The sequence below is a fragment of the Cyclopterus lumpus genome, chromosome 20 (assembly GCF_009769545.1).
Source record: "Cyclopterus lumpus isolate fCycLum1 chromosome 20, fCycLum1.pri, whole genome shotgun sequence".
Classification (NCBI taxonomy): Eukaryota; Metazoa; Chordata; class Actinopteri; order Perciformes; family Cyclopteridae; genus Cyclopterus; species Cyclopterus lumpus.
The window spans coordinates 5725002-5750965 of record NC_046985.1 but is presented as its reverse complement, the minus strand read 5'-3'; the positions used below and the strand labels follow the sequence as shown (position 1 = coordinate 5750965).

The 25964-nt window shown below is 44.6% G+C and overlaps 1 protein-coding gene across 1 annotated transcript; it reads left to right on the top strand.

Moving 5' to 3' along the window:
- Positions 1-25910, top strand: LOC117749403 (nuclear receptor-binding protein 2-like). The gene is made up of 18 exons (XM_034559922.1): positions 1-900; positions 18585-18707; positions 18983-19084; positions 19233-19322; positions 19632-19672; positions 19766-19860; positions 19995-20018; positions 20122-20208; positions 20676-20731; positions 20972-21067; positions 21311-21443; positions 21752-21854; positions 21966-22016; positions 22098-22233; positions 22543-22596; positions 22760-22823; positions 23546-23601; positions 23708-25910. Exons 1-18 carry the CDS (start codon positions 781-783, stop codon positions 23792-23794), a joined length of 1518 nt encoding a protein of 505 aa, XP_034415813.1. The 5' UTR covers positions 1-780; the 3' UTR covers positions 23795-25910.
- Positions 25911-25964: the final 54 nt, after the last annotated feature.

Genomic DNA, 25964 nt, shown 5'->3' with positions numbered 1-25964 from the left:
CTCTCTCTCTCTCTCTCTCTCTCTCTCTCTCTCGCTCTCTCTCTCTCTGCGCACCACCGTGCTCGTCTGGCAGCAGCTCGCGCTTTTTCAGATCCCGACAAAACCGCCGAATGACGCGCGTGGAAGACGGAGGAATTAACGCTCAAAAAAAAAAAAAAGAACCAACATTTATTTATACAAACCGGCCGATATCTGTGGAGGCGAGCGGTGCTCGCAGTGGACTCGCCGGGGGGATAATCTCGCTTTGCTCCGACCGAGCTCCCACTCCCGCGGTGCTTCAGTGGGAACAGACAGAAAATCAAATTTCGCAATCTCTTTTTTTTTTTTTTTTTTTTTTTTTGCGTGCAGCCTGCAGAGCGCACGCCGTCTGGGAGACGTCTCCCCTCCACACTGTTCTGTTCAGTCCCGCGACCCCGCGATGTGGAGCCTACACCGCTAGTTGTTATCTGAAGGAGGTGTGAGTGTTTGTGTGTGTGTGTGTGGGGGGGGGGGGAGGTCTTTTCTCTGCAACATGTTTTGAGTGCAAAAAGGGGTGCTGAAGAGCGGCGGCTGTCGTCGGGGAGAGTCGAGGGGGGGACGGGGGACGGGGGGTGGTTCTTCACTGCGCAGGCAAGCGGCGGACCGTCTCTGCGCTAACCGCCTCGTCTGGCTCCACAGCGGACAGCTCAGGGAAGGGAGCCGGAGAAGGTCTTCTGTGGGGTGGGGAGGAGGAGGAGGGGGGGGGGGTCGGGGTGGTGGTGGTGGTGGGTTTAGGAAAATCTGGAAATACACGGTGGTAAAATGACGATGTCCGTCCCGGAGAGGAAATCAGGATCGGAGGGGAAGGAGGAGGAGAGCGAGGATGAGAGCGAGATCTTGGAGGAGAGCCCGTGCGGCCGCTGGCAGAAACGGAAGGAGCAGGTTGGTCGGATTGGCTGTGTGTACAATGCGTGTGTGTGTGTCTGTGTGTGTGTGTGTGTGTGAGGGGGTGTTTCCTAAAAAATACAATTGCTCGTTGATCAGGAAATGATGAGGTCGCCCCCTCTGATCATGCTTGGATGTCCTCTGTTATGCAACTCTTCAGTCAGTTATTCACCCGCAGGATTTCTGTGCAGGATGTCGGCATCGAACCTGCAATTCAAGTTTTGTAAATTACACTAACATGCTGTAAAAAAACACAAGTCTCACCCCTTCCCTTTTTATAGCCCGACACGGTGTATCATAAAAGCATGACGTGTGCAGTATTAGAGGAAGCAGGAGAAGTTTTTGCATAATTCAACATATAGACATTGTAAAAATAATCACGGTTTTGGATGGTTGGTTGGATAAAACAGGCAATTTGATGATGTCACCTTTTTGTTTAATTTAATAGAAATGAATGCATTTGATGCAGAAACCGATGATGATGATTAATCAATGAAAACATTTGTTAGTTGCCCTGAAACTAACTAATAATTATTAAAATTATTGCTAAGTATGCCTGTTTAAAAAAACAACAACTATTCCATAGTTTCATCTATACGATTTCAGAAATCGGTAAAAAGAAATGCAGAGAAATTATCAGCGAGCTGTAGGGGACTTCTTCAAACTAATACTCCAAAAAGATTGTGTTTATTATCACCTTTGGACAAAGACAAGACAATCCTCATAATTTAGAAGCTGGAACCAGGACTGTTGTTTATTCTTAGACAATTAATTTATCAAAATAGGTGTATCGATTTTCTTTCAATCCACTAACTGATTATTTAGCTCTTATTGATTTATGTAGCATAGAAATAAGCCTCAAATAAGCCTTATATTTATTTTAAACGCTGGAAGGAAACAAAAATCAAAAATAGCAGATCATTTTTGTTGCAGCTTTTTTCTTAAAAGCATTCACAGCAGGTTCAAATCAACTTGCGAAGCGGCTGCTTTCGCAGGATGAGCGGCTGAAGGCTGCTGTGTGTTTTTGGCAGAAATTATTACAGATAACTGTCCCCGTCTGTCCCAGATCTCCAGCTTTATTCATGCCTCTGCCAACTCTCCACGGGAGGCTCAGCACCACTCCAGACAATACATGAGCAGCATGAAAGAAAGAAAAATAACCCGGTGACCTTCGCTTCAAGCTTCCCCACCCATAAATAATCCAGTGTTTTGTTTAAATCCAACATCTGGGACATGAAACGCAGCACAGTTTATGGGAAACACGTGCACATGCGACCATGGGACGACTGCAAGGCATTAAAATGTCCAGTTATTATCAGAGCGAAGAAACCGCCATTCAAATGCCTTTTTGTGAAGTGGCGGGCGTCGGCTCAACGATAAGGGAAAGAGTTTTAAATTGAAGGTTATCTCTCCGACGCACTCGGCGACCACCTGACCTCTCTGCTCTTTCTGTAGCCAATCAAACACACACACAGCCTTCCCCACCCTGATGTTTTCCCACCCATTGATTATCTATCTGAGCTGTCATATGTCCATTTACCCCACACTGAGAGCATCAGGGCTGGTTGCTCCAGTGGAAATCCATATCAGAATATCTGCACGTGACTGATCTCCGCAAAAGTAATGAAAGTAATGAAAGTAACCAATCAAGTATCCCAATTCATGTCCAATGTGATGAACTCGGTCCGACAGAATCACATTACGGACACATGTCATTATACAGACATGCCAAAATTAGCTGAGAATCTTTAATGCGGAGAGTTGATTCAAACTTTCAGTGGAATCATATAGCGATGAAATTAATCATATCGAGATATAATGATTGTCAGTTTGGTGGTCTAAATTGAACATAGTGCCAGCACATGCTTAGTCCTTTTGCTTGATAAATTAGTTTAAAAAACTGATACTTATAATTTATCAAAATGTCTGTACATTACTCTTCTGTTTATTGACACAGTCAGCATCAGATCTATTACCAAGTAGTTTGTTTTTACATACTAGAAATAATATAGGCAAGTATTGCAACAATCAAAAAACATAAGATGTACAATACAATATGAAAATATATTGTACAAAATATGTTTAATATATCTAAATTAAAAATCTGTGCAGTTCGTAGAAGTGGTAGTTTTGTAAAGAAATGTGCAAATTGTATTAATTGACTAACAACTGCAGTCTTGTGCTTATGTTGTTGTTGCTTGCATAGCTACCCTTTTTAGATTGAGCTTTTATTTTGAAATAATGGTACAAAACAAGACACACAACATTTGCCTCAGGCTTCAAGAATAAAGAAATAAACTCGTGTGACATTATCTCATTATCTCTGTGAGGGCACGCTGAGCCAGAAACTGTTGCCAACACATTATTGAAGCAGCTACAACAGGTAAAACCACACCTGCCTTCGCCGCCAGGTCGCCCTTGAGTTGTGTGCATGACAGCGATATGAAATAATCCATCACTCGCCCTGTTTTGATGCATCGGCGTTGGTCCTGCGCATTGCCAGCAGGCTTTGAGACGCACACGAATACTCAGTACAGAAGTCAGTGGGGGAAAGTTCAGGAGACACGCTGCCATTACTGTTATACAGCTCGGGAAATACAATAAATACAGGCCGCAGTGCTGTTTTCTCAGGTGGGAATGGTTTAAGCTTTTGTTTTCTTTTTTAAGTGGATGAATGTGTTGCCTTTCAAAGACTATATATATATATATTAGTATTGATTTTTCTGAGTGACTGAACGGTTGCTGCTATGTGAGCTGAAGCTTAACGAATGTTTAGGAAGTGTTCTGCACTGCGGTTTATTCTTTTAAAATCTTTTCCGGGGCTCCGATGTTTGTGTGAAAAGATACGAAACAGTAGTTGCAGCAAGAAGCTCGTCAAACTGTTGGTGGTTTAACATCTACATTTAGTTCTGTGTTCCAGGAACTGGTGAACTAAAATGTGTTGGTTGTTGTTGCACAAGGTGTTGACACAGAAGCCAGCTGCTCTCTTTCTTACCTGGATTTAGGGACTGATGTCACGTATCCTCTGAGTCAGCTGTGGCTTCCCAGAATGTGGACACATTAGACAGGGACTCGCACAGCGCTGCTATCGAGTCATGCATGCCAGCTGACTTTTATATACGAGTCAACAGTTGATGCAATACGCAGCTTGTGGATGCTGATGCAGCACTTTTAAACCCTCGGCGTCAGAATTCGTGCTCCTTCAGAGATACACATCAGTCAAATCTGAGGACAAAGACATGATGCGCGTGAGGGATGCTCATAATCAACCGTTTAAAATGTTAATTGACAGATTAATGCCATCACTAAAACGGTTTAAAGAAATGAAAACCAATTGTAAGAAAAGAGCCCAGCGGCTTGTCTCTTTTTAAGGTATGGAACCTTTTACGGATGATGTTAACTAGTAACCTCCTTCATTTTAATCCGCAAAGAAACGAGGCTCAACTTGTTTGTAACTAACTGTCTCCATATATAGTTCCTGTCTCTCGTAGCGGGACGGTGTGAGTTACGTCCACCAGAGACAAAGTTCACACTGACCCGCACTGGGCTCTTTTTATTATAGTCGGCCTTAACAGAAGATTATCGCCGACCCCCCCCCAACCCCTACACCCCCCCTTTCTTATCTTGGCTCCATGTTGCAACATGGTAGACCACCTGAAGTGAATCCACACGCAGTCCACCCACACTGTGGGTGCACCAGCAGCAATCATGCCAGTAATTGCTACATCGTCTATTTCCAGGACCTCCATCTGCTTTACAGAGTGCTGAAAACGAGGCGGGCCCGGGTCAGACAGGACTTCATTAATTTGTCGTGGTCGTTAAAATTCACGAGCGCGTATGAATATGTGAGGTTGCATTTGGGGGGCAGGTGCTGCTTTCTGCACTCGCGTGTGAAGCGAAATCCCGCGCACGCGTTAGCGCTCGCAAGAACGCGTTAGCGCTCGCAAAGCATGCGTCGCGATTGAGAAACTCGAGGCAATGAGGCAAACTGTAGTACATGCAGCCAAGGGTGAGCAATATGACAACAATAATACCGCAGGTGTTATATTTCTCAGAAGACATTTAGACAATTGGCGGTCGAAAACGCACACAGGTTTAAATGTAAAAAAATAACGACAGCTTAATTCCAATTAACTGCCTTCATGTTGATGTTGTGTCTGACCAACACGTCGAAACCAAAATATATTCAGCTTGCAATGACATGAACAAAAAGGTAGAAATTCACAATTTCCTCATGTCGTGTAATGCCGTGGAAACTGGCCACACGCGTCGGTATAATCGTATTAGTCAAACGAAAGACGGCACAGAAATCGACCCCTTCTCACAGCCGTGCGGCGACGAGCCTTTTAAACGGCACAAACAAGCCCTCGACCCGGAAGCCTTGCCCCCCTCATAAGCCTGTGTCAAGTTGTGGCTTGCAGTCAGCGCTGCCTTCCCTGAGGGGTTATCCTCCTAATGACTTGCGCTGCATAATGATCCAGCAGTGCAGGCATGTTTGCTGCCTTGACAGCTGCTCCGTGAGGAATGACATCCACTCAGATTTCCCTGGAGGGGAAACGGAGCAGGGGACAGTCGGCTTTGATCCACCTGTTAACGCGCTCTCTCTGTCATCCCGCGGTCCTGCCTGTTGCGGGGGTCTTTTCTAGGAAACGCATTCACACCTATGATGATGATTCCTGCAGATGTCCATTGGGGTTTTTGGTTGTTTTTAGCCACACTAGCACTGGGTACGGTAATGTGGCCGTTGGTCGGTCCGCCACAGAAATAGCCCAGCAACTATTAGATGGATTGACATTCATGGTCTCCAGAGAATGAATCCTATGGACTTTGGTGTTCCCTGGACTTTTCATCTAGTGCCACCATGAGGGTGAGCTTGTTGGCTTTGAGTAAAATATCTCAAGACGATGGAATGGATTGCCATGGAATTTGCTAGATATTCATGGTGCCCAGAGGATGCATCTTGATGACTTTGCTCCAACTGTTTCTAAAGCAAGTTCTCACTAAATATCTGAATAACTACTTGATGGACGGGAGTTTGTTTTAACATTCATGCTCCCCAGGAGATGAATCCTAATGACTTTTGTGATCCCCTCTCTGTACCACCTGCACCACCGTGAGGTTGATGAACTATTACATGGATTGCCATGAAATTGTATCCACACTGTGATGTTCCCCACAGGATGTACTGTAATAACGTTGATAAATCCGCTGACTCACTGCGTGCCGTCATCGGGTCTGCATTAATTAGCATAATTCTTTGGTTTACACCTGCAAAAGTAATGCCATCCCATCAGAACCAGACGCATCATGCTTGCTGCAGTCCAATCGGGAGAGACGAGTGAAGGAGGAAAAGACCATTGTTTATGAGAACAGATGTGATAATAAAGTCTTCAGGCTCTTAGTTGCTACAGGGAGAGTTGTAATGGAGGGCGTGTGCGCTGAGCAGAGGGTCGCTGTGCTATTGGATAGACGGGACTAGCCGATGAGAACAGCTGATAACACTATTGACAGCCATAAACAATGGCAGCAAGGACATCATAGGTGAGCCTGCTTGAGACAAGCCCCCAGGAAGTAATTGCAACGTCCGCTTCCGTCGTATATGTACGTCAATGGGTTAAAGACGACTCCCCATTGCTGCTGCTTTAACTCATTGGTCAGCATCTAGACAAGAATGTTATTACTAACCACCATCTTGAAGGTCAAGTCCACCCTCAGACACACACACACACACACACACACACACTGATCTCATCAGCTCGTAATATTGGGCGCATTCCAGGAGTTCATTTGAGAGTACGTGTGGTAGCCGCGGCTGGCATCTGACAGGAGAGAGAGGAAGGCTTCATGCAGCCGAGCTAAAAGTTTCCACACAGTCTTGTATTAGCGAATAATTCCATTAGAAAACGATGTAGTTCCTATCTGCATTGCACAACGTTGAGAAAATTCATTGTTCCCCCGGATTACTAGTTCAAGGCCTCAAACTAATGGGAGCCACAAACTTATTGCATTCCTTCGATTTTACTAATTTGTTCCTTTACACCACGTCATATTATACTGTCCTTAAATGTGAACAGCAAAGTAGGATAAACTATTTGCATCAACCAGTTGTAGTTGAAATTCTCTCCCCACAACTTTGATTATTATAAATAGTGTCAACAAGCTGAAGAAGACTAGGGATGTCAATAATTAACCTTTTACCCAGTCAACAAGTTAAAAAAAGAAAAAGCTGAACCAAACTCGGAGGAGCGGCTTGTCACTAAAATGAGAATAGCATATAATTAATCGACCAAATGAACTTTCACTAACTCCACACTCGGGCTTGCAGTGCACACAGCTGGCAACCTCGCAGCTAAACCAAAAGAGACTTACAGGGAAGGTGCATGCAAGGCACTAATCTCATCGTTTTAAAGGGTTAATGATTGCTTCAGGAGGGTCAGAACAAATATTCTAAGTTCCTAATGCACAAACAATGCACAATGGGCTTTGCATGAAGCTTTTTGGTGAGAAACGGTGACTGTAAAACTCCACTGTGCACATTTGATGGAATGTTTTATCAGAAATACACCTAGAAAATCACTGAGTTACTTTACATTGTTTTATTATGAGAATAATATAAATATTTGTGCTCAATTGTGAGTCTTAGGTCATCAAAAGTCCATTACCTGATCCGCGAACAGACTTCACATCTGAGCTTTTTGGACCCCCAAGAGTGTCTTCGCGATACGATTCGTAAACCGAGGAAGTCCGTTGCGTCGCGCGATCCTGAGGGATCCTGTCGCCTGGTTGTGAAATGTGAGCAGGTTGGGCCCAGCGGAGCCTCTGGCGGGGTCATCGGGTCTGCTGGGATATACGGAGAGGTGTCCGTCAGCGTTTTCCTCTCCAGCTGTGTGAAATGGAGCTACCCGGATCCTCTGCCAGTCGGACGGGAGAGCTGGCATGAAAAGGAATCCTCCAGGAATGGCACAGACGTGTCTGCAGGCTTTCACGGAGCCGTCGTAGTGGCTCACATCACTCGCACTTACTCGAGCGTGCTCTCCACAAGCGGCGAGATCATCCTGGAGGCATCTTTTCACGTGGCCGTGTGAAGTTTTAAATGTTGCAAAACAAACCTCGGCTTTCATATTTCTTGAGTCGCTGAATTAATGAGGATTCTGGCAAGTTATCACACAGAAACACGGCACAATTTGCATAATTCCAACTTTATCATCATTATTCTCTCTCCATTTACCAGTTTGAAATTACAGGAAATGCACTCGGGTCCATGTACTTCAACATATACTACTTTATTACCATTTGCATACATTTCACTGAAAAGAGCTTGAACGATATAATATAAAAATATATAAATCTATATACCAAGAACCAAACGCTGGCATACGATTTCTGCTCAGGTTCATAGTCTAGTTTGCTTCCTATTTGATCAGATGGTTCCTGATTTTAAATAACGATTGTTCCAGTTTATTTAGCCAAAGTTCCTCTTTTGGCTAAATAAAACATGTGAAAACTTGAGAACCTCTTTTGATGAATGGCATATATATATATATATATATATATATATATATATATATATATATATATATATATTATAATCTTCTACAAGGAAGGTATGATCTTAGTATCTGTAATAGATATTTTACCATGTTTTTCACATGTGCAACAAGCTTGTCAAACAAAAACTTTATGTAATGTTAGATATCGTAACACAGTTTATGATTTCAACATATGCACCACATTTATTAACTTTATTTTGGAAGGAAATCTCAGAAGGAAGTGAGGCAGCAGTCCGTTTTTAATAATGTACATACAAATATATACAAACCTCTGACATATCACAGTGGAAAGACACCCAAGGGAGTTTCCCTGTACACATGCAGAGCTCTGTCTTGTGATGCTGATGCACACACACTACGTTCTAATAATAGTTTTAGGCTCAGTCTAGTTCCTGCCGTGCGTTACAACGTGAAGCCTTTCATAAAGCTCAGGCTGCACAGAGCAAAGACACTTTAACGGTGACGTTACGGCCCGGTTGTTAAGGCCAAGGTCCTCCACCGCCTCACATCTGCCCCGATGTTACATGTGACTGTGATCAAAGGACACGTGTGTGTGTGTGTGTGTGAATATCAAACAATAAACAAACATTACAGCAATCCTTGTGAGTGCTCCAACCGCTGCAGGCAGGTGAGAACAGGTTGCGTAAAGCCTCTAATAACACATCTGCCTCTGTAACGGCTTGTGTGTGTGTGTGTGTGTGTGTGTGTGTCGTAGCCACCAATAAAGGAGGGATAACACATGTTTTTTCTAGGAACACAAGTTTTATGGCTTCAAAGGGAGCTTTCCTCTCTTTATTGACCAGCTGATATGAAAACTCTGCGTGTGCAGATTTCAAAGTGTTGATTCGTTCCTCTGCACTTCAACAGCGCCTATCTTTTGTGTGTGTGTGTTTGTGTGTGTGTACACAAGAATTGGACCTTGTGGCGCAACATAGCACTCATTCATATTTAAATGTGTCGGAAACTTATTATTTAAGTCATTTATCTTTATTCTAGATTTAGATGTATTGTGTATCTATCTTTGCTCTTCTATTCGTAGCACTTGGTCGAATAATGCAAATCACTTCTCTTTTGATGTGATCAACGTGAACATGCAGCAGGAACACAGTCGCGCGCACATAAACTGGAATGGAAAAACACAATAATAATAATCCATTCCCGAGCTGCATGATTGTTTACTCCAGCGTTGTTGCTCGAGGCCTCAGCGTTGATCGACAGCTCTTCTCCTCCCGGGCTGAAATAACATCTCGTTTCTCACAAGCTGAAATCAGAGCTCCACTCCCTCATAAATCTGCTGCCGTCCCCCAAAAATCCTATTTTTCATTCAGAATTTGAATACGCCCGTGCTGTTCAAGTAAAGCAGGTTTACTCTCACGCGGAGTTGAATTAGAAGTGCATCCCAGCAGCCGTCAATCAGTAAGATGGCTCATGAATTAAATATGGGGCCGGGGAATATAAGCCCCCGCTGGGCTGCACAGGGATGATCAGGGCTTCAGCGGCCATTGAGGACACAGAGGTCATGTCCTCCTGAATTTTTCCACTTCACCCGCGAGTTGTAAAAACGTGATATATTATGAAGGGCTCCGAATAAACCTGCAAAGCCGCTGGATCTGATCCTCAAACTGAACTCGTGGGATGGTACTTTACCGCCTGTCTGTCGGCGCCGGTGACGACGACACACACACACACACACACACACACACACTGTCCCGCCTGATGTCTTGTGGACAGGTAGCTGAGGGTTAGATAAGCATACACCAACCCCTCCCACCCCGCCCCCACGCGGTGCCTTCACAGACACTGCAATTGAGCTTTTGTCTGTAAGGTTACATAACAACAAAGGGCACAAACAAAAACAAAAAAGCGGCTTGCTGCCTCCATCTGCCAACGGGCTTTTGTTTGAACACGTGCTGAAGAGCCATCTCAGGTTGACTCTAACTCTTAGCTTAATCTCCCCTGGAAGACAAACGCCGCATGATAAACACAACTCTTTTCTGCTCCCTCATCGTATTCACGTCTCCTCTCCTTCCCCCACATGAAGCTTCTTTAACAGGGCGTGTTAGCCATTTGAATATTGAGGCCTGTAAACGCAACAATGGCTGCGACAGAGAAACGTCCACGCACACCCCTCTTAAGTGGTTCCTACAGCTTCCACAGTGTTGTTTTCTTTCTCCTGCCTCCAGTAATGGGAGTGCTGCGAGCAAAAGTTAGTCCCAACATGCTCGGGCATGCCGCTGCTGCGCTTTTAGCGTTTGCTGGCCGGCTACTGGGGCAAACACTCAATAAGCCCTTGCACTGTTTGCCGAGTCTTTTGAGCTTTTACCCTGAGTCACCCCGTTTGCTTGCTGGAAAGCTGTACTGCAGTAACCTCTGCAGGAGACGCAGAAGAGAAGAGAAGAGGAGGGGGTGGGGGGTCGGTTGAAGCTCACGTAACATATCGCTCTTCCACTGGGTTTCTAGTGGCAATGAAGCAAGCTGCGTGTGGGGATTTACAAGCATGAGTTGGGTAATCCGGTGGGCAGAAATTACCCCGCTTTATGGAGAACTTAAAGACTGGCGCAGACTCCGCCAGACCCTGTTAAGCTTCTCCAGGAACACAGTCAATTGCACATGTTTTTAAGTGAACGGGGAAAAGCGGCCAGTTTCGGGGCAAAGCAAACACACACGTCTCTTTAGCAGCCTTGTTCTATTCCAAGAACTGGACGGTAGGAGGGGGGAGGGGTGACCAATTGCAAAACACTACATCCTTGTTTTGTAAACCTTCTCCTCTCTTTGAAAGTCTTTGTTTGGTGCCAAAATACTGCATGTGTGAGTAAGTGAGTTTGTTGGTGAAACTAAGGGGTTGTAATCCAAATGGGGGGGGGGGCTCTGAATCTGCAGCCCAGTCATAACGTGCAACCTCAGACCGAAGCACTGAAACCTCACAAACTTCAGTTGACGTCATCGAGTGCACGAGATTGCCACGGCTCCAAATAATCAATCGGCTACGAAATAGCAGACATTTCTGTGGCCGGGAAAAGTGTGAGGCTCAAATTTAATGCGTATAAGTGTTTCTGTATTCCGTCGAATTAAATGGAGGAAGAAGAAGTGCAGTATTTGCCTAAGAAGCGGAACTCCAGAATTACTTTTCCGTGCACTACTCTAGTGATCGAGTTGCATTCCACCGCTGACCACAGGCGGTTGGACAGTATGCATAAAGGGCTGAATAAGTCCGATTTTAAAAAGAGCCTTTCTCACCGTGGGACAAACCCTTAGCCATCCTGGACTTGAGACAGTCTGCAAGGCCGGACACTGGGACTGGGCGAGTGTCTGAAGAGCGTCTTCCTGTTTTTTAACCGGCGCTGGACGGGAGACGTCACCGGGTCGTTTTAAAAAAAAAAATTTTTAACCGGTGTTTAACAGGACATGAATTGTGAGGATGGCAATAAATCAAATCCCGGCGAGAAGAGCCGTTGATGATTCATCCGGATTTTTCTACAATTGTGACTCTGCACTTTCACAAATGTCTGAGTCATGCTTATAGATGTCGTTGCTGCTGCCGGATGTTTTTTCACACGTGTAGGGAGTGTTTCATCAAATGGAGCCTGAATTATCTGGGAGACTGATGTGAAACGAAGCACAACTATTTGACACACTTCCCAAATGAACTTTTTTTTTTTATTAATTAAGCTGAGGTGCGTAGTTGTGACATTGTGAGTTGGACTCTTAATCTTCCTCACTTTTTTTTTTTTTGTACTCTCATGAGAAACAAGGAATGATAAGATGTGTGATAAATGACTGAAATGTTGCAACAGCTCAAGCCAGAACAGTGAATACCGTTGTTTCACCGGAGCCCGATAGTGGATTATGTTGCTACATAATGCAGTTTACCCTCCGCGTGGGGGCTGACGTGCGATGCAAGGCAGGGTGCTATGTTCTCTGAGCCAAGATGCTGCTTCATTTGTTTATCAGACAAAACCGACTAACCATATTTGGCTAGATTACCAGACAGAGATATCGCACCCATTAATAAAACGTAAGAACAACACACAGGCTTGTCCCTGCTATTGAATGTAGAAAATGAATCTCTCTGTGCTCCCTTTCACCCCGTTACAAATGTCAACTCTTATCTTCTTTGTCTTAAGGGGTTGAGCAGGAAAATGAGCAAACACACACTGCAGTTATGCAGATAACCAGCGACCTTGTGCCGTTTCTTTCCGCTGGAAACCTGTTTGATTGGCTAGAAAAGATGGCCGTGTGTGTGTGTGTGTGTGTGTGTGTGTGTGTGTGTTTAAAGGTCAGTGGGGCTTTTCAGCTCACACGAGGGTCGATGGGTTTGACAAGGACGCAGTTATGTTCAGGGTTCACAGCAGAGTGATGCTCCGTCTCAAGTAGGGCTGGAGGCTGACTGGTGCTGCAATGATAGGTTAATTATGCAATAAAGAAACGGAAGATTCAAAGTTAGCAATCGCTTTTAATCCGTAAGGTCGTGCATATTTTCAAAACGTTATTGTTTTAGTATCTGTATCAAAACTTAAGCACCAGTATTTGACTTTTGTTGCTGAGACGAGTGAAAAAAGCTAAATTCGATAAGGCCTTCTTTAGGATGTCATTTTTTAAATGACGCGCTCTTCAACGCCTGGACTCGAGGATCGCTAATTAACGCCTCTGAGTTGTAAAATTGTTGTGAAAACAACGCGCCGCCACACGTGCACAGTGTGTAGAGCAGGTCGACGTGAGCTCGAAGGCCCGTTTCTGTCAAACGGGTTAACGCTTTTATGTAACGAGGCCGCTCGGCACGTCATTCGGACTTCTTGAATGCGGCTGTTTTTTTTTTTTTTTTTGCCATGTCTTCCCCCGCCGGCCTTATAAATCTGCAGCTTTGTCCCAGTGACAATGGGAGCGAGGACAGCTTGGCAGCGCTGGTAGAGACTGGAACACGGACGATGCTCTGAACTATAAAGCTACATGCTGCTTTGGAAAGTATCGCACCTGCAGAAACCACACAAGGGTTTGGTCAAGGCTGATTCACTTTGTTGAAGAGGTTTTCTTTGTTTGCAGGATTTATTTGATTTGATTTTTAGCAGCACAACAGGATATAAAAACATTTTAGATTTTCAGCAGAGCAGAGCGTCATTAGAAGAGCGTGTCCTGTTTTTGTTGTTTGTTTTTGTCTCCCCTTTGTATCCATCTGTCCTACATTCCTCTTCGTGGGGAGCTTTAACTGCTCCATGAGAAAATTAAGAAGTGCTGATCTGTCTAATAACAGCTCATGAGTTTGCGTGACCTTGGGTGTCCTTTTTTTAAAGAGTTTGAACCTTTTTACCCTTTGCAAAGTGGAGATTTAGTCAATTTAACAGTTTTGATTTAGGCAATGTGGGAAACGAAGGGCATTAATCTGAGAAAATGCTCCAGACATGTAAACACGATGTTGTCTTATGATTTTTAAATCTCTCTCTCATGCAGACGTGCGCTTTCAGCGTTGCCCACTTCCTGTCCCCTGCTTGACTTGTCACAGCTGGTGCCATCACGTTGTTCTTCAAGCGCAGCGGGGACACACACACACACACACACACACACACACACACACACACACACACACACATTAGCCGGTGACACTGACCTGATTGTGTGCCGCACATGTGACATCCCGGGGCGGCGGAGAGAACGGAGATGTGGAGGCGGACCGCAGAACGGTTGGTTTTGGCTGTCGAAGTTCAGCAGGCGGTCAGTGGCTCAAGGCCCCCGGCGCCGGCCGGAACAGGGACAAGGAGTGTGAGACGGCTCATCGCACGAGCAGCGGGAGGCCTTCGATGGCGGCTCCGTGTGCTCGCTGCGAAGTCTGGTTTGTTTTGGTGTTTGGCTCATTGGCACGTTTGTGTAACGGAACAGGGTTTATGGGTGGATCATATTTCACTGCGGTTTCACCTTCCCTCAAGTTGATTCAGAGATGTAATCGTCTACTTACTAGGGTTGTGGCGACCCGTCAATCTGGATCGATTTTTTAAAAATTATTACAAATCATATATCATCGTCCAAGCGTCTCCGTCTCACAGAGCCCAGTAATATATAATGATCTTTCCTCCGTGCGACCGCTATCTGTTCTCCGTTTAATTTGTCACGTAACTTGCGTACTTCAGTTCCGGCACTTCCGTAGTTATTTTAACCCAAATGACGATCTTGTAACGCTGTATGCGTGTAACGAGCGGAAATTGACACGCGTTGCTGAGCAGTAACTCTTTATAAGATATCATACAAGGGTGAATTCACAATACATCTTTTCTTTTTTTTAGGGAATAGCAGTGTCATCATTTTTTTTTTATTATCAAGAGGATTTATGCAGAGAATTGGGGGCACACCCTATTCCCGTATTCGCACACATCCACATTGTGCGAAGATGAAACAGATTTTTTCATTTTTCACAACATTTCAGTGCAAATCTTTGATCGTGCTCCTCTTTGATGCCGGTGAAGTCTATGAGAGAGAGAGAGAGAGAGAAGCACAAAGCAACAGAACAGAAAGAAGTCTGCACTCATTTACATACAATTCAGACACCTAGCAAGTATCTAGCACGTGGTGATGCAGATTATTTGAGTGTTGCCTGTACAACATCTACTCATTAAATATTAACGCGGTGCGGCGTATCGGCTCGTCGTCGGCCTATGAAGTGTAGGAGGAGGCGAGCGGCTGACGAATGGCAGACAAAGCTCTTTTTCACTAAAGCTTGGACCCACACAGTGTGAGACAAAGACACTCTTTCATATGAGATGCCTCTGCAGAGAGATTCCCGCTGGAAGAGCTGCCGTCCTGAAGTTTAGCCCCCTGCTAATCCTCCCTCCGCCCGCTTATCGCGTATACCTTTTCTCATTTTGAAATAGATCGCCACTCTGATTCTGGGAAATTAAAGTAAATCCATCTGTGCACAGTTAGCCGGGTGTGTCCTCCAGAGACATACAGTATGAACACTGTACAACATACACCACAAACATCCAACATCCTTCTTAAATGTTCCACACAGCCAAGACCCCTATTGAAGACAGACCGGGATTCATTGCCCGGCAGCTATATGAGACTGGATCACTTTATTTTTTTGTTTACTTAGCAGAGTGCTGCAGCAGAGTCCTTAAACCCAGAAATGATTTTGCATGATTTTCCCTTCCGGTTCCCTCGTCTCGAGACAAATGTTTTTTTTTGGGGGGTTAGATACCTGAAACAAGGTCTGTGGTGAACACAAGCTGAAGAGATTTCAACAGTTTGCTGTTCGACATAAAATACGTCAGTAAATATTCCTCTCGTGAAATTTGGGGTTGGCCTCCAAACGTACATCATTCCTGCAGCACTCTGAAACATGGCTACTGAGAGCATGTGACAATATATGAAAATAGTTTGTACACACACATCTTTCAGAATACTCTTTTAAACATTACCCACAATTGGATTGTGGGTAATGTTTAGGACTTTCAATTGGTTGATTTAGCTTTCGTTGTAGATTATATAGCATAAATTGTCCTTAGTTTGGGAACTATATTCTGCTGTGATAACCGGGATGGCGGAGTGATACGCTGCAAGTAAGCAGCGTATCACTCCACTTCTTTGTTTCGGCTCGTCGACCACTTATCTTTCCTTCACAAATCGAAAAATAAAGAGAATCGGGTGAGTGGGAAATGTGCGGTGAGGTAATGAGAGGTCGAGTGTGTCAGCCTTCACGATCCAGTATCCCCCGGCTCGGATGTGGAGTTCACAAACATCAGACTAGAAGTGGTTTTGACATGAACACACGATCCCTTAAATCCCCTTCTACGCCCTAAACCCACCTCCCTTGCTGCAGCCAATCACAGCCGAGCAGTGTGCTGTTTAAGGGCCTCACGCTACGGCGACCATGCAAATCCCCCTGGGATGTAAATGCTGGGACAGGGGGACCGAGTGTTTCTCAACATCTAGAGAAAATAAACTACAGCCGAGCCCAGAGGGAAACGGACATTTTCTTCCCGATAGCTCATTGAAACAAAAGAATCCCCACCTCTGCCAGCCAGAGTGTTGTGTAACACCAGTAATCAGATTATCATCTCTTGTAGAGGGAGATTATATGTTATGCCTCCCCTGTAAAGACAGATTCACAGCTGCACTGCGCTGCAGGTTGAGCAGTAAACGCACCCGACGTTTGCTTTCTCTCTCTTGAGGTTTTATTTCATGAATGGCCAATCTGAATATTGATAGTAGCTTTTGTGGTCGCTGTGATTGCCGTTTTGTCTTCTGCTTGTTTGGTTCCCTCAACACGCCACCTCCCGTTGAGCGGCATACAAAGAGGCGGTTTTTTGAAGCCATTCATCACCGGGTGCGAGATGATGATGATGATGTCATGAAGCCGGGTACAAGTGGGGCTCTGTAGACTATATCAATTGTTAGCATTTAGTAGGAATAAGTAGTAACTGAGGGGGAGGGGGTAACAGTCTCAGCATTGTATCATTTCTTTGACACTACCCCAGATTTATAGTTTTCAGTTCATCAATACCACGATCAACGAGTCCGTGTTCTCCAAAACTCAGAGGGCTAATTTTCTAATTGATCCTCGTGAGGAAATCTGTAAAAGGTCAGAGGTCATGGAGTAAAGATTTCTCGTTGCACAATTTGCTCGCACAGCGTCAAATCACATTAGTTATCCGGAGACACTTTTCGTACAGAGCAGGTGTAGATCGTACTTTACTAATTAACATTTCGTATTATCATTTTAAAGAGAACCAACGTTTCCCAGCAAGCAACGCTGCCATAGTGGCAGGAAAGAAACTCCCCCTTTTTAACGGGTAGGAACAGAAAAACCCTTGACAGTCAGTTCTCCACCAATTTCCCGAGGATTAGTAGATTGCATCATTGTTATTACTAATGGATTTACTCACTGCACCACCACTTCTGCTGCATAGACGTATTAAAGGCCTGCCCAGCTGAGGCAGCAATATCCTGTGGTGAGCAGTCTTTAGTTTGCCGTTGTTGCACAAACACTCACGGAGCCCCGGGGCTGTCTGCGTCTGCTGGATTATTGACCCGGCCGCTGCCTCGTCCCTTCTGCTTTTACCTCCCTTTTTGTACTTCTTGCCACGTCCTCCATCTTGGGGCCTGTGTCTTGTCACTCTTAAGTCACTCTTAAGTCCCTCATCAAACAATCCTCTCACTTCTCCCTCTCCGTCTGCTGGCTAATCCATCTCTTCCTTCGTTACGCAATCATCAGCCCTCTTTACTCTTCATCATGTTATAGCTGGCTGGCCACATTTAACATAACCTCAGTAGAGGGAATTTAATCCTTCATCTATCCACACTGATGCGTTACTGTATGGAAATATAACTTGCATGCTGTTTTTAAAAATAAACAAATACAACTTTTATTAATGGAGCTGCCGCTGTCAGATTTTGGTTAATGGATTATGTGGAGCTTCTAGCAGATATTATTACCCCAGGGGTGACGTCAAATCATTTCAGACGTGCTTTTTTTATTTCTTCAGCAAAGGCACCGCAATGTCTCCTGCTTTTTTGGTGTTCTCTGTTTTTGTTCTCTCACATGCGCTCTCGCTGCAAAAACGTCAGATGTAGACAGAGTTCGAGACTAGCTGTTGGAACATTTATCAGCTGAAGGGACAGATTGTTCCCTCGGGAGTTGTTGGACATGCAGAGCTAAATAAAATTAGTCCATCAGATGGACACAAACACATCTCCGAATGATGTAGTTGCTCCGTATTTATTGATTGGCAACCAAGCCATGGCCTTTTGATTGTAATCAGTGGTAACCGTGTTCTACAATAATAAATACACCCACAAAATATGGACAGCAAACGTGCGCTCCAAAACACATACGTTTGTTGCATTAGCGGTATTTAAATATGGCAAATATAAAAGTCAGAACCGGAACCAGACAATGCTGCGGGTGCGTTTTTGCTTTTACTTGCGTGGGTACAGGCATCCGTGGTGACTGAAAACAGGCAACCAAAAGCTGATGCCTGGTTGCCGGCCTGGCAGTCCGTTTTAAATGTTAGTGTGGAGCCCCGTAATGCAGGTTTAATGTCTTCAAATTGGGACCGCAATAAATGAGCAGTCAAGATATTGCAGGTGCAATGTTAGTATTATGCTAAATCGTGTTGTTTTGTTCCTGTGTGCCCCCTGCAGGTGAGCCAAGGTAATGTCCCAGGTGTGGAGAGTGCCTCTCTGGCCATGGACACAGAGGAGGGCGTGGAGGTGGTGTGGAACGAGGTGCTCTTCTCTGACAAGAAGGTCTTCAAAGCACAGGAGGTAGTGTGGCTCTTGTTTTCAATTTCTTGTTTACCACATTTCCTTCTACACTTGTATCATCCCTGAATCCGCCCCATTGTATACATTTATTTGCAGAGTTGACTATTTTCATTATTGGTTCATCTTTATAATCTTAATTATCTGCAAATGAATTTACTGATCACATAATTAACTAATAGTTTTAGCTTTATAGGTAAAGACCAGGGGATTTAAGGACCGTATTTGGTCCATGATGGAAAGTGAAGATGTATGTTTTTTTTTTTTTTTTTTTTTAGGAGACGATCAAGGAGATGTTTGAGAACCTGATGCAGGTCGAACACCCCAACATCGTCAAGTTCCACAAGTACTGGCTGGACATGAAGGAGAGCCAGGCGAGGGTACGGTTTTTCTAATCTTGTCTGGTCTTTCTCCGTTGTCCCTTTTTCTCTCTACACACACACACACACAAACACAAACACAAACACAAACACAAACAAACAAACACACACACTCTCTATTTAACTGAACTCCATATGCGGCCCACAGGTTATATTCATCACAGAATACATGTCGTCGGGCAGCCTCAAGCAGTTTCTGAAGAAAACTAAGAAGAACCACAAGACTATGAATGTGAAGGTCAGTTTCTTTCTGGTCACAAAAGGCATTGATGCGTCTGTCCCCTGGTGGTGGCTCACGGTACTGCAGTTCAATCACTATTCAGATCTGCAGGATATTAGAGGTGATGTAACAGGACACCCTAGAGGCTCAATCTGCTCAGGCAAATATATATTTTTGAAACCTGCTTCTCTTATTTCTCTCTCTTCTTCTACGCCTGCTGTTTTTAAAAGTCGTAACAGTGCCGTGTTTGGTATTCTCCGCATTGTGTTCCTGAGAGTTAGAGAGGGTTTGTTTGTCCTCATGTTGCTCTGTTGCACTATATTTTAGGCCTGGAAGAGATGGTGCACCCAGATTCTCTCTGCCCTCAGGTACTGACTGATTTCTTCCCCAGGATTTTAACATGAAAGATTTCTATTGTCCCAGTCATCGCATTAACAGGACGCTTTATTGTTCACTGGTAGTTATCTGCACTCTTGTGAGCCTCCAATAATCCACGCCAACCTGACCTGCGACACCATCTTCATTCAGCACAACGGCCTCATCAAGATCGGCTCAGGTCTGCTCCCTGCAGGGCTTTTTATGTTACTACACCCAGCATAGGAAAACCCATGTTGTATTTAACTAAATTCATCTCTGCAGTTTTGTTAAACTGAATAAATATCTCAATTATGCCTAATCTTCTTTCCACAGTGTGGCACCGGCTGTTTGTTAATGGTGAGATATCGATCATTTCTGCGCTAGCTTTTGTTTTCAATTGTCACACCCGTCATTTTATTTCATCTAATGTGTCGATACTGTTTGTGTCTTCTCTAATCAGTGTTTCCAGACGCCAGCGTCCACAGTAAAGCGAGGCAGCATCGCGATGAGCAGAGGAATCTTCATTTCTTTGCTCCAGAATATGGATGTAAGTGTGGCGGAGTTTGTGTGTAGCTTACTGCGGCTTCATACGTTCTTAACTGAATAATTCACCCCAAAGTAAACATTCAGTCATCCCTTCGCCTAATGTACCTTTTAAACTCCGATGAAGTTGGTAATATTGCCAAAATCACTCGATTTAGCACGTGTAGTGTGCATTCCCACCTTCAGAGAATTATGGGAAGTCTGTGACGTGATAACTGTAAGTTTAGCATATAAAGATAGATGGTGAGATAATGAGTGTCTGATTATTGGAGCTGAAGCCACAAAACATTAATTTGATCCCATTTAGACATGTTTTGTGCTGCTTCAAGAGCTGTACAAACATAGATATGGTTCATTATTTGTTTGCAAGAAGGCTCAATCTGACTACATTTTCATCTTGGGGCAGCTCTTCCTGAAAGTTAATCTCTGCGACTCACCACCTTCATCTTTGCTTCTGTTTTCTGTTCCTAGCTGGCGAAGATGATTACGCCATCGACATTTTTTCCTTCGGCATCTGTGCTCTAGAGGTGAGAGAAGTGTGTGTGTGTGTGTGTGTGTGTGTGTGTGTGTGTGTGTGTGTGTGTGTGTGTGTGTGTGTGTGTGTGTGTGTGTGTGTGTGTGTGTGTGTGTGTGTGTGTGTGTGTGTGTGTGTGTGTGTGTGTGTGTGTGTGTGTGTGTGTGTGTGTGTGTGTGTGTGTGTGTGTGTGTGTGTGTGTGTGTGTGTGTGTGTGAGAGAGATTGTGTTAACCGATTATCTGCCCCGCTAGATGGCAGTACTGGAGATCCAGGCCAACGGAGATACTGCGGTGTCCAAGGAGGCCGTCGTCAATGCAGGTCAATCTCTGGAAGACCCTCTCATGAGAGTAAGACTTAAAAAAAATAAAATACTCCATGTCCTAAATATACACCAGTGCAACCATGGAAACATAGAGACAAACTGTCCCACGCTCCACTGTTAACGCTCGCCCACTTACCGCCTTGCTTCTAGGTTTTATTTCTTACCACATGCAGCGACTTTGCTCAGTTTTAGAGTGACTGATGCTCGGGAAACGGGGGTCATACTGGGCCGTCTTGTAGTTATGTGTCGGACTGCTCGCTTTCTGCAGGAGTTCACCCAGTCCTGTTTGCGTCACGAAGCCAAGCTCCGTCCTACGGCTCACGACCTTCTGTTCCACCGAGTCTTGTTCGAGGTCCACTCCCTCAAACTGCTCGCCGCCCACTGCCTCATCAACAACCAGTGTGAGTTTCTCACCACCACAAGCCGAGCTCTCCGAACGACGGCCTCCTCTTTCAACGCACATCTCGATATTTACTTGTTCCTGCATGCAGCTGATCAATTTCTAAGTGTTTGCCAAGCGTAGAGTCTTTTTCTGCTTCATTTACAATTACGACATGTTTGTTTATCCTGTGTCATTTTGCAGCGGTCATATCATGCAGTATATTTGCTATCTTTAGTGTACAAAAAAAGGATTCGTAAAAGACAAAAAAAAAAAAAAAAAGTATTTGTATCAAATCCGCTAATGCCCAGACTTGTCTTGCATCTACAGACTTGCTCCCAGAAAATTGCGTGGAGGAGAAAACCAAGTCCTTTGACCCCAACGCTGTCATGGCGGAGATTAAACATGATGACCGACAGGGAGTTCAGCTCAAGTAAAATCCCACAAGCACCTCACATCTCTGGCTACTCGTCTTGAATATCCTGATGTCGTGAAGCACAACACTCACTCTGCTCCCCTGTGCTATTTTCCTCGTGTCCTGTAGGTATTCCCACGTGTCCCCTCTGGAGCTTGACAAGTTTCTGGAGGATGTCAAGTGAGTGTAACCCCGAGTGTAGGACTCGTCGTTGTGTTTCAGTGACGTGAACTCAACACGCTGTTGTGTCCCCCTCTTCAGGAATGGGATCTACCCCTTGATGAACTTCGCCTCGTCCCGGCCTCACCCCGTCCCCCGAGCCCTGTCCTTGTCTCAGGAGCAGGTCGAGACGGTCAAGACGCCGACTCCTGAACCCCAGGAGACGGAATCGAGGAAGGTTAGACTTTCAGACGTCATTGAAATACTGGCTGCTTCCAGTGAAAACATGTCCAAGATTTATATATATATATGTATGTAATGTGTTTACAGTTCACTTTCTGCAATAAATGTAAGAATTAGAAAGAACATTGGGGAGAGAACGTACCACTGACGTTGTTTACATGTGAAAAGATCTCACTTTTGGTTACATGAAATATGTAACGGGTTTATCAATATTATTAGTATGCCTATTTATTATCGTCAAAAAAAAATAAAATACTTGTGATATTTTTGGTGTGCTGACCCTTTTTTCTCTGTTTTGTCGTAGGTTGTTCAGATGCACTGTAACCTGGAGACTAATGAAGAAGGGACCAAAACTCATGTGAGTCACATAGTATTACAGGTATATTTGAGCATAAACTCTTTTGTTGGTAACAATCTTCCATCTCTGTACCAACATTTATTGTAGAAGTCCAGTCGGTTACGGCGGTTAAACTTGAATCCAGCTCGATTTTTTTAAATTCGACTTTTTGATCTCTCCCCAGCTCTCTTTGTTTCTGAAGATGGATGACAAACTTCATCGGCAGCTTAGCTGTGACATCCTTCCAAGTAAGTGGACCACAGCAGGACCTTTTTAAAGGAGAGGGACAGCTTTATGTTTCTTGCTGTCTACAAATTCCATGTACAAGACCAAAGCGTCAGTCTGTCTCTCATTACGGCCCGACTTCCCCAGCCTCTCTGTAGCCGTCAGGCCCACAGGACCCCGCGTGGTAACGGGGACCCCGCATGGTAACGGGGACCCCGCGTGGTAACGAGGACCCACGTGGTAACGGGGACCCCGCGTGGTAACGGGGACCCGCGTGGTAACGAGGACCCACGTGGTAACGGGGACCCCGCATGGTAACGGGGACCCCGCGTGGTAACGGGGACCCCGCGTGGTAACGAGGACCCACGTGGTAACGGGGGGTGCGTGGTAACGGGGACCCGCGTGGTAACGGGGACCCGCGTGGTAACGAGGACCCACGTGGGACCAGGGACCCCGCGTGGTAACGGGGACCCGCGTGGTAACTGGGACCCCGCGTGGTAACGAGGACCCGCGTGGTAACGGGGACCCCGCGTGTCTCAGTGGCGTGTTTGTAGTAGTTGTTGGACACAAATGGAGTTCTACGGCACAGAGGAAAAGGCTTTGGATAAGACTATACTTGTTAGTTGGATCAATTCCTTGTTCGTTTTGGTCTTTTTAGCGGATTTGTTGACAATAAGAACAATAGAGAAATTCACCATACGTATCCTTAAAAACAACATGCACTAATACTTTGTGAATCTTTCAGCCGACACCTCCAAAGACCTTGCCAGTGAACTTGTTCACTACGCCTTCATTAATGAGGTAAGCTTCTTTATGTTTGTTCTACAATGTCCTGACATTTTTTTTGGGACATTTTTAAGCAAAACAGGAACTCGTATCTCATCTTTTTTTTAAATGTCTCGTGTAGGAGGACAGCGAGAAGGTAGCGGGGTTCCTGGAGGATGCCATCTGCCGACACCGGGTCCGAGCGCTGGCCTCTGGGAGCACGCAGTGAGGAGGGGCCACGACAGCGGCTGGCCCAGACTGAGGGGCCCCAACGTTGGGTCGAGAAAGGGAGAGGGCAGCGGACAGGATCACACAGCCGGGGGAACGGAGGGAGCTGACCAAAAAGGGACAAATGCAGAAGGATGCTGGGCCTTGACAGTCAGGACATCATCCCATTGAGAAAGAGGGGAACGCCAGGAAACGAAGACCCCTCTGGTTGGAGGGCTGGAGGCATCATGGCTGTGTTCAGCGACCCCCACAAAGCAGTGGAAGATTGACAAGCTCCCTGCCTAAAAGGGCTCTCACGCCTTAACAATAACTTAATGCAGCAGCCATGTTTTCGGAAGGACGTTTTATTGCTCGTGAGCCTCGTTTGCGCTCCAATGTCCACTTTGATTGGTGATGATTTCCTTTTTAAATAAAGTAATTTACTACAGCCTCTCTCTCCTATAAAAAGCCCAAACCCTCCATTTGTGACAGTTTAAGGAATTTGTTATTCCATCCAACATGCACTGTTAATACTCCTTCAGTTGACTTATTTATTATGTTTAACTGTGAACAAAAGAAGCTTCCCACAAGCCGTTTCTTCTTTTTTTTTTTTTTTTGCGTTGCTTTATTTTTATGAATTTACAACCTTAACACACTCTTGGGTTAAAGGCTTCTTCTCCCAGAGCTAATCACACCATGCCTAAATGTAGTGACGAGCAATGAGATGATGCCTCTCTTTTAGCCTGTAGTGCTCTTAAGGGTTTTCCCCCGTGAAAGCGCTCCGAAAGCCAAAGACTTGCAAAGTGCCTGAAATGGCAATGTACTTTGGACAGCATTTCCGAATGACACGGCATCATACCCAACACAGCAATTTGGAATTTAACAAATTCAGGCTGACTTTTAGTTTTAAAGCCAGATGCATTGATTCTTGCTCGTGCTCGTCTCCTATCATGAGTCCGCATAGTCAGCCTGCGTGAATGTGAAGAAAAGCTCGTCACCCAGTAATTGGCGGCTCCATTTAGAGCTTCAGCCTTTTGTATACTGGACATATGGATCATGTGATAATGCCCTCTGCTGCAGTCAATGTTAGTTTTGGAAAGTGCATGTGCAAAAAAATGTTGAATGCATCACAGGAAGCGCGTGAAGTAAAAATCCTAGTCTTATATAAATGGGAGGAATTAAGTGATCTTAAGACTTGTTGAAAAATTGTTAATAAATATTACTGCTATACTTACTTTTGCTATATTTTACAAACCATCGGAGCATATTGTCGAATGCCTAACGTGTTTTGTGTCTAGAGGTGTTTTTGAAGGAAAAATCGACGCAAAAGTTTTTAGGAATGTATGGTTTTAGTCTTTTACGTAATCATTGACAGTGCTAACCTCTTTAGGTTCACTTGGGCTGCAGGCGATAAAACATAATCCACGATAAAAAAAATTGCTTTTTGAACACTTTCATTTCCCAGGTTCAGATCTAATCTAGTTTTATTTGGAGTTGATTGCACTGCAGTCCACACAAACACAAAAATAGAATACCCTCCCCTCAGCTCAGCAAGATTTTCTTGTCAAGAATCCAATCTTGGCACAGTAAAATAATGGTGGATTGTTCTTTTACCAAACCGGAGAGCAAAATAACAAAGCGGGCTTCATATACACTGCTGTACAGACATTGCTTACAGTACTTACTCTACTCTGTGTCAGGCCTTCTTATCAGTGCGTCTCTGAAGACCAGAGTCATGAATTCTCCCCGACATTCACCGACTATGGGCTGTGGTGTACATATTTGCTTGTGGCTATTAAATGGGTTTACTTTTAGACAGGTTTTCAATACAAAGAAGTGCCACTATTGCTCCTCTTTGATCTAGTAAGCTGCATGTCTTAATAGCCTGCAACCATTCAAAACTTAACATTTTTGCCTTTGTCAGTCACAGTTCAGTTTCAGAGGGGACCCGACCAAGAAAATGAATGTTTCGACTGTGCAAACATGAAAGAAAAACAACACCCATATCAGTCTAATTTTATGTCAAATTTCTTCTTTTCCTGTGAAACTGTTGAATGAAATTTGCCTTTTGGATGTGTTCTACTTAAACATTTGTTCAATATTAAGGCTACTACAATTAAATACATGACAATAATCAATATGTGACATGTCTGAAATTATTTGAGGTTTTATTTATTTATTGGAATGGGGTT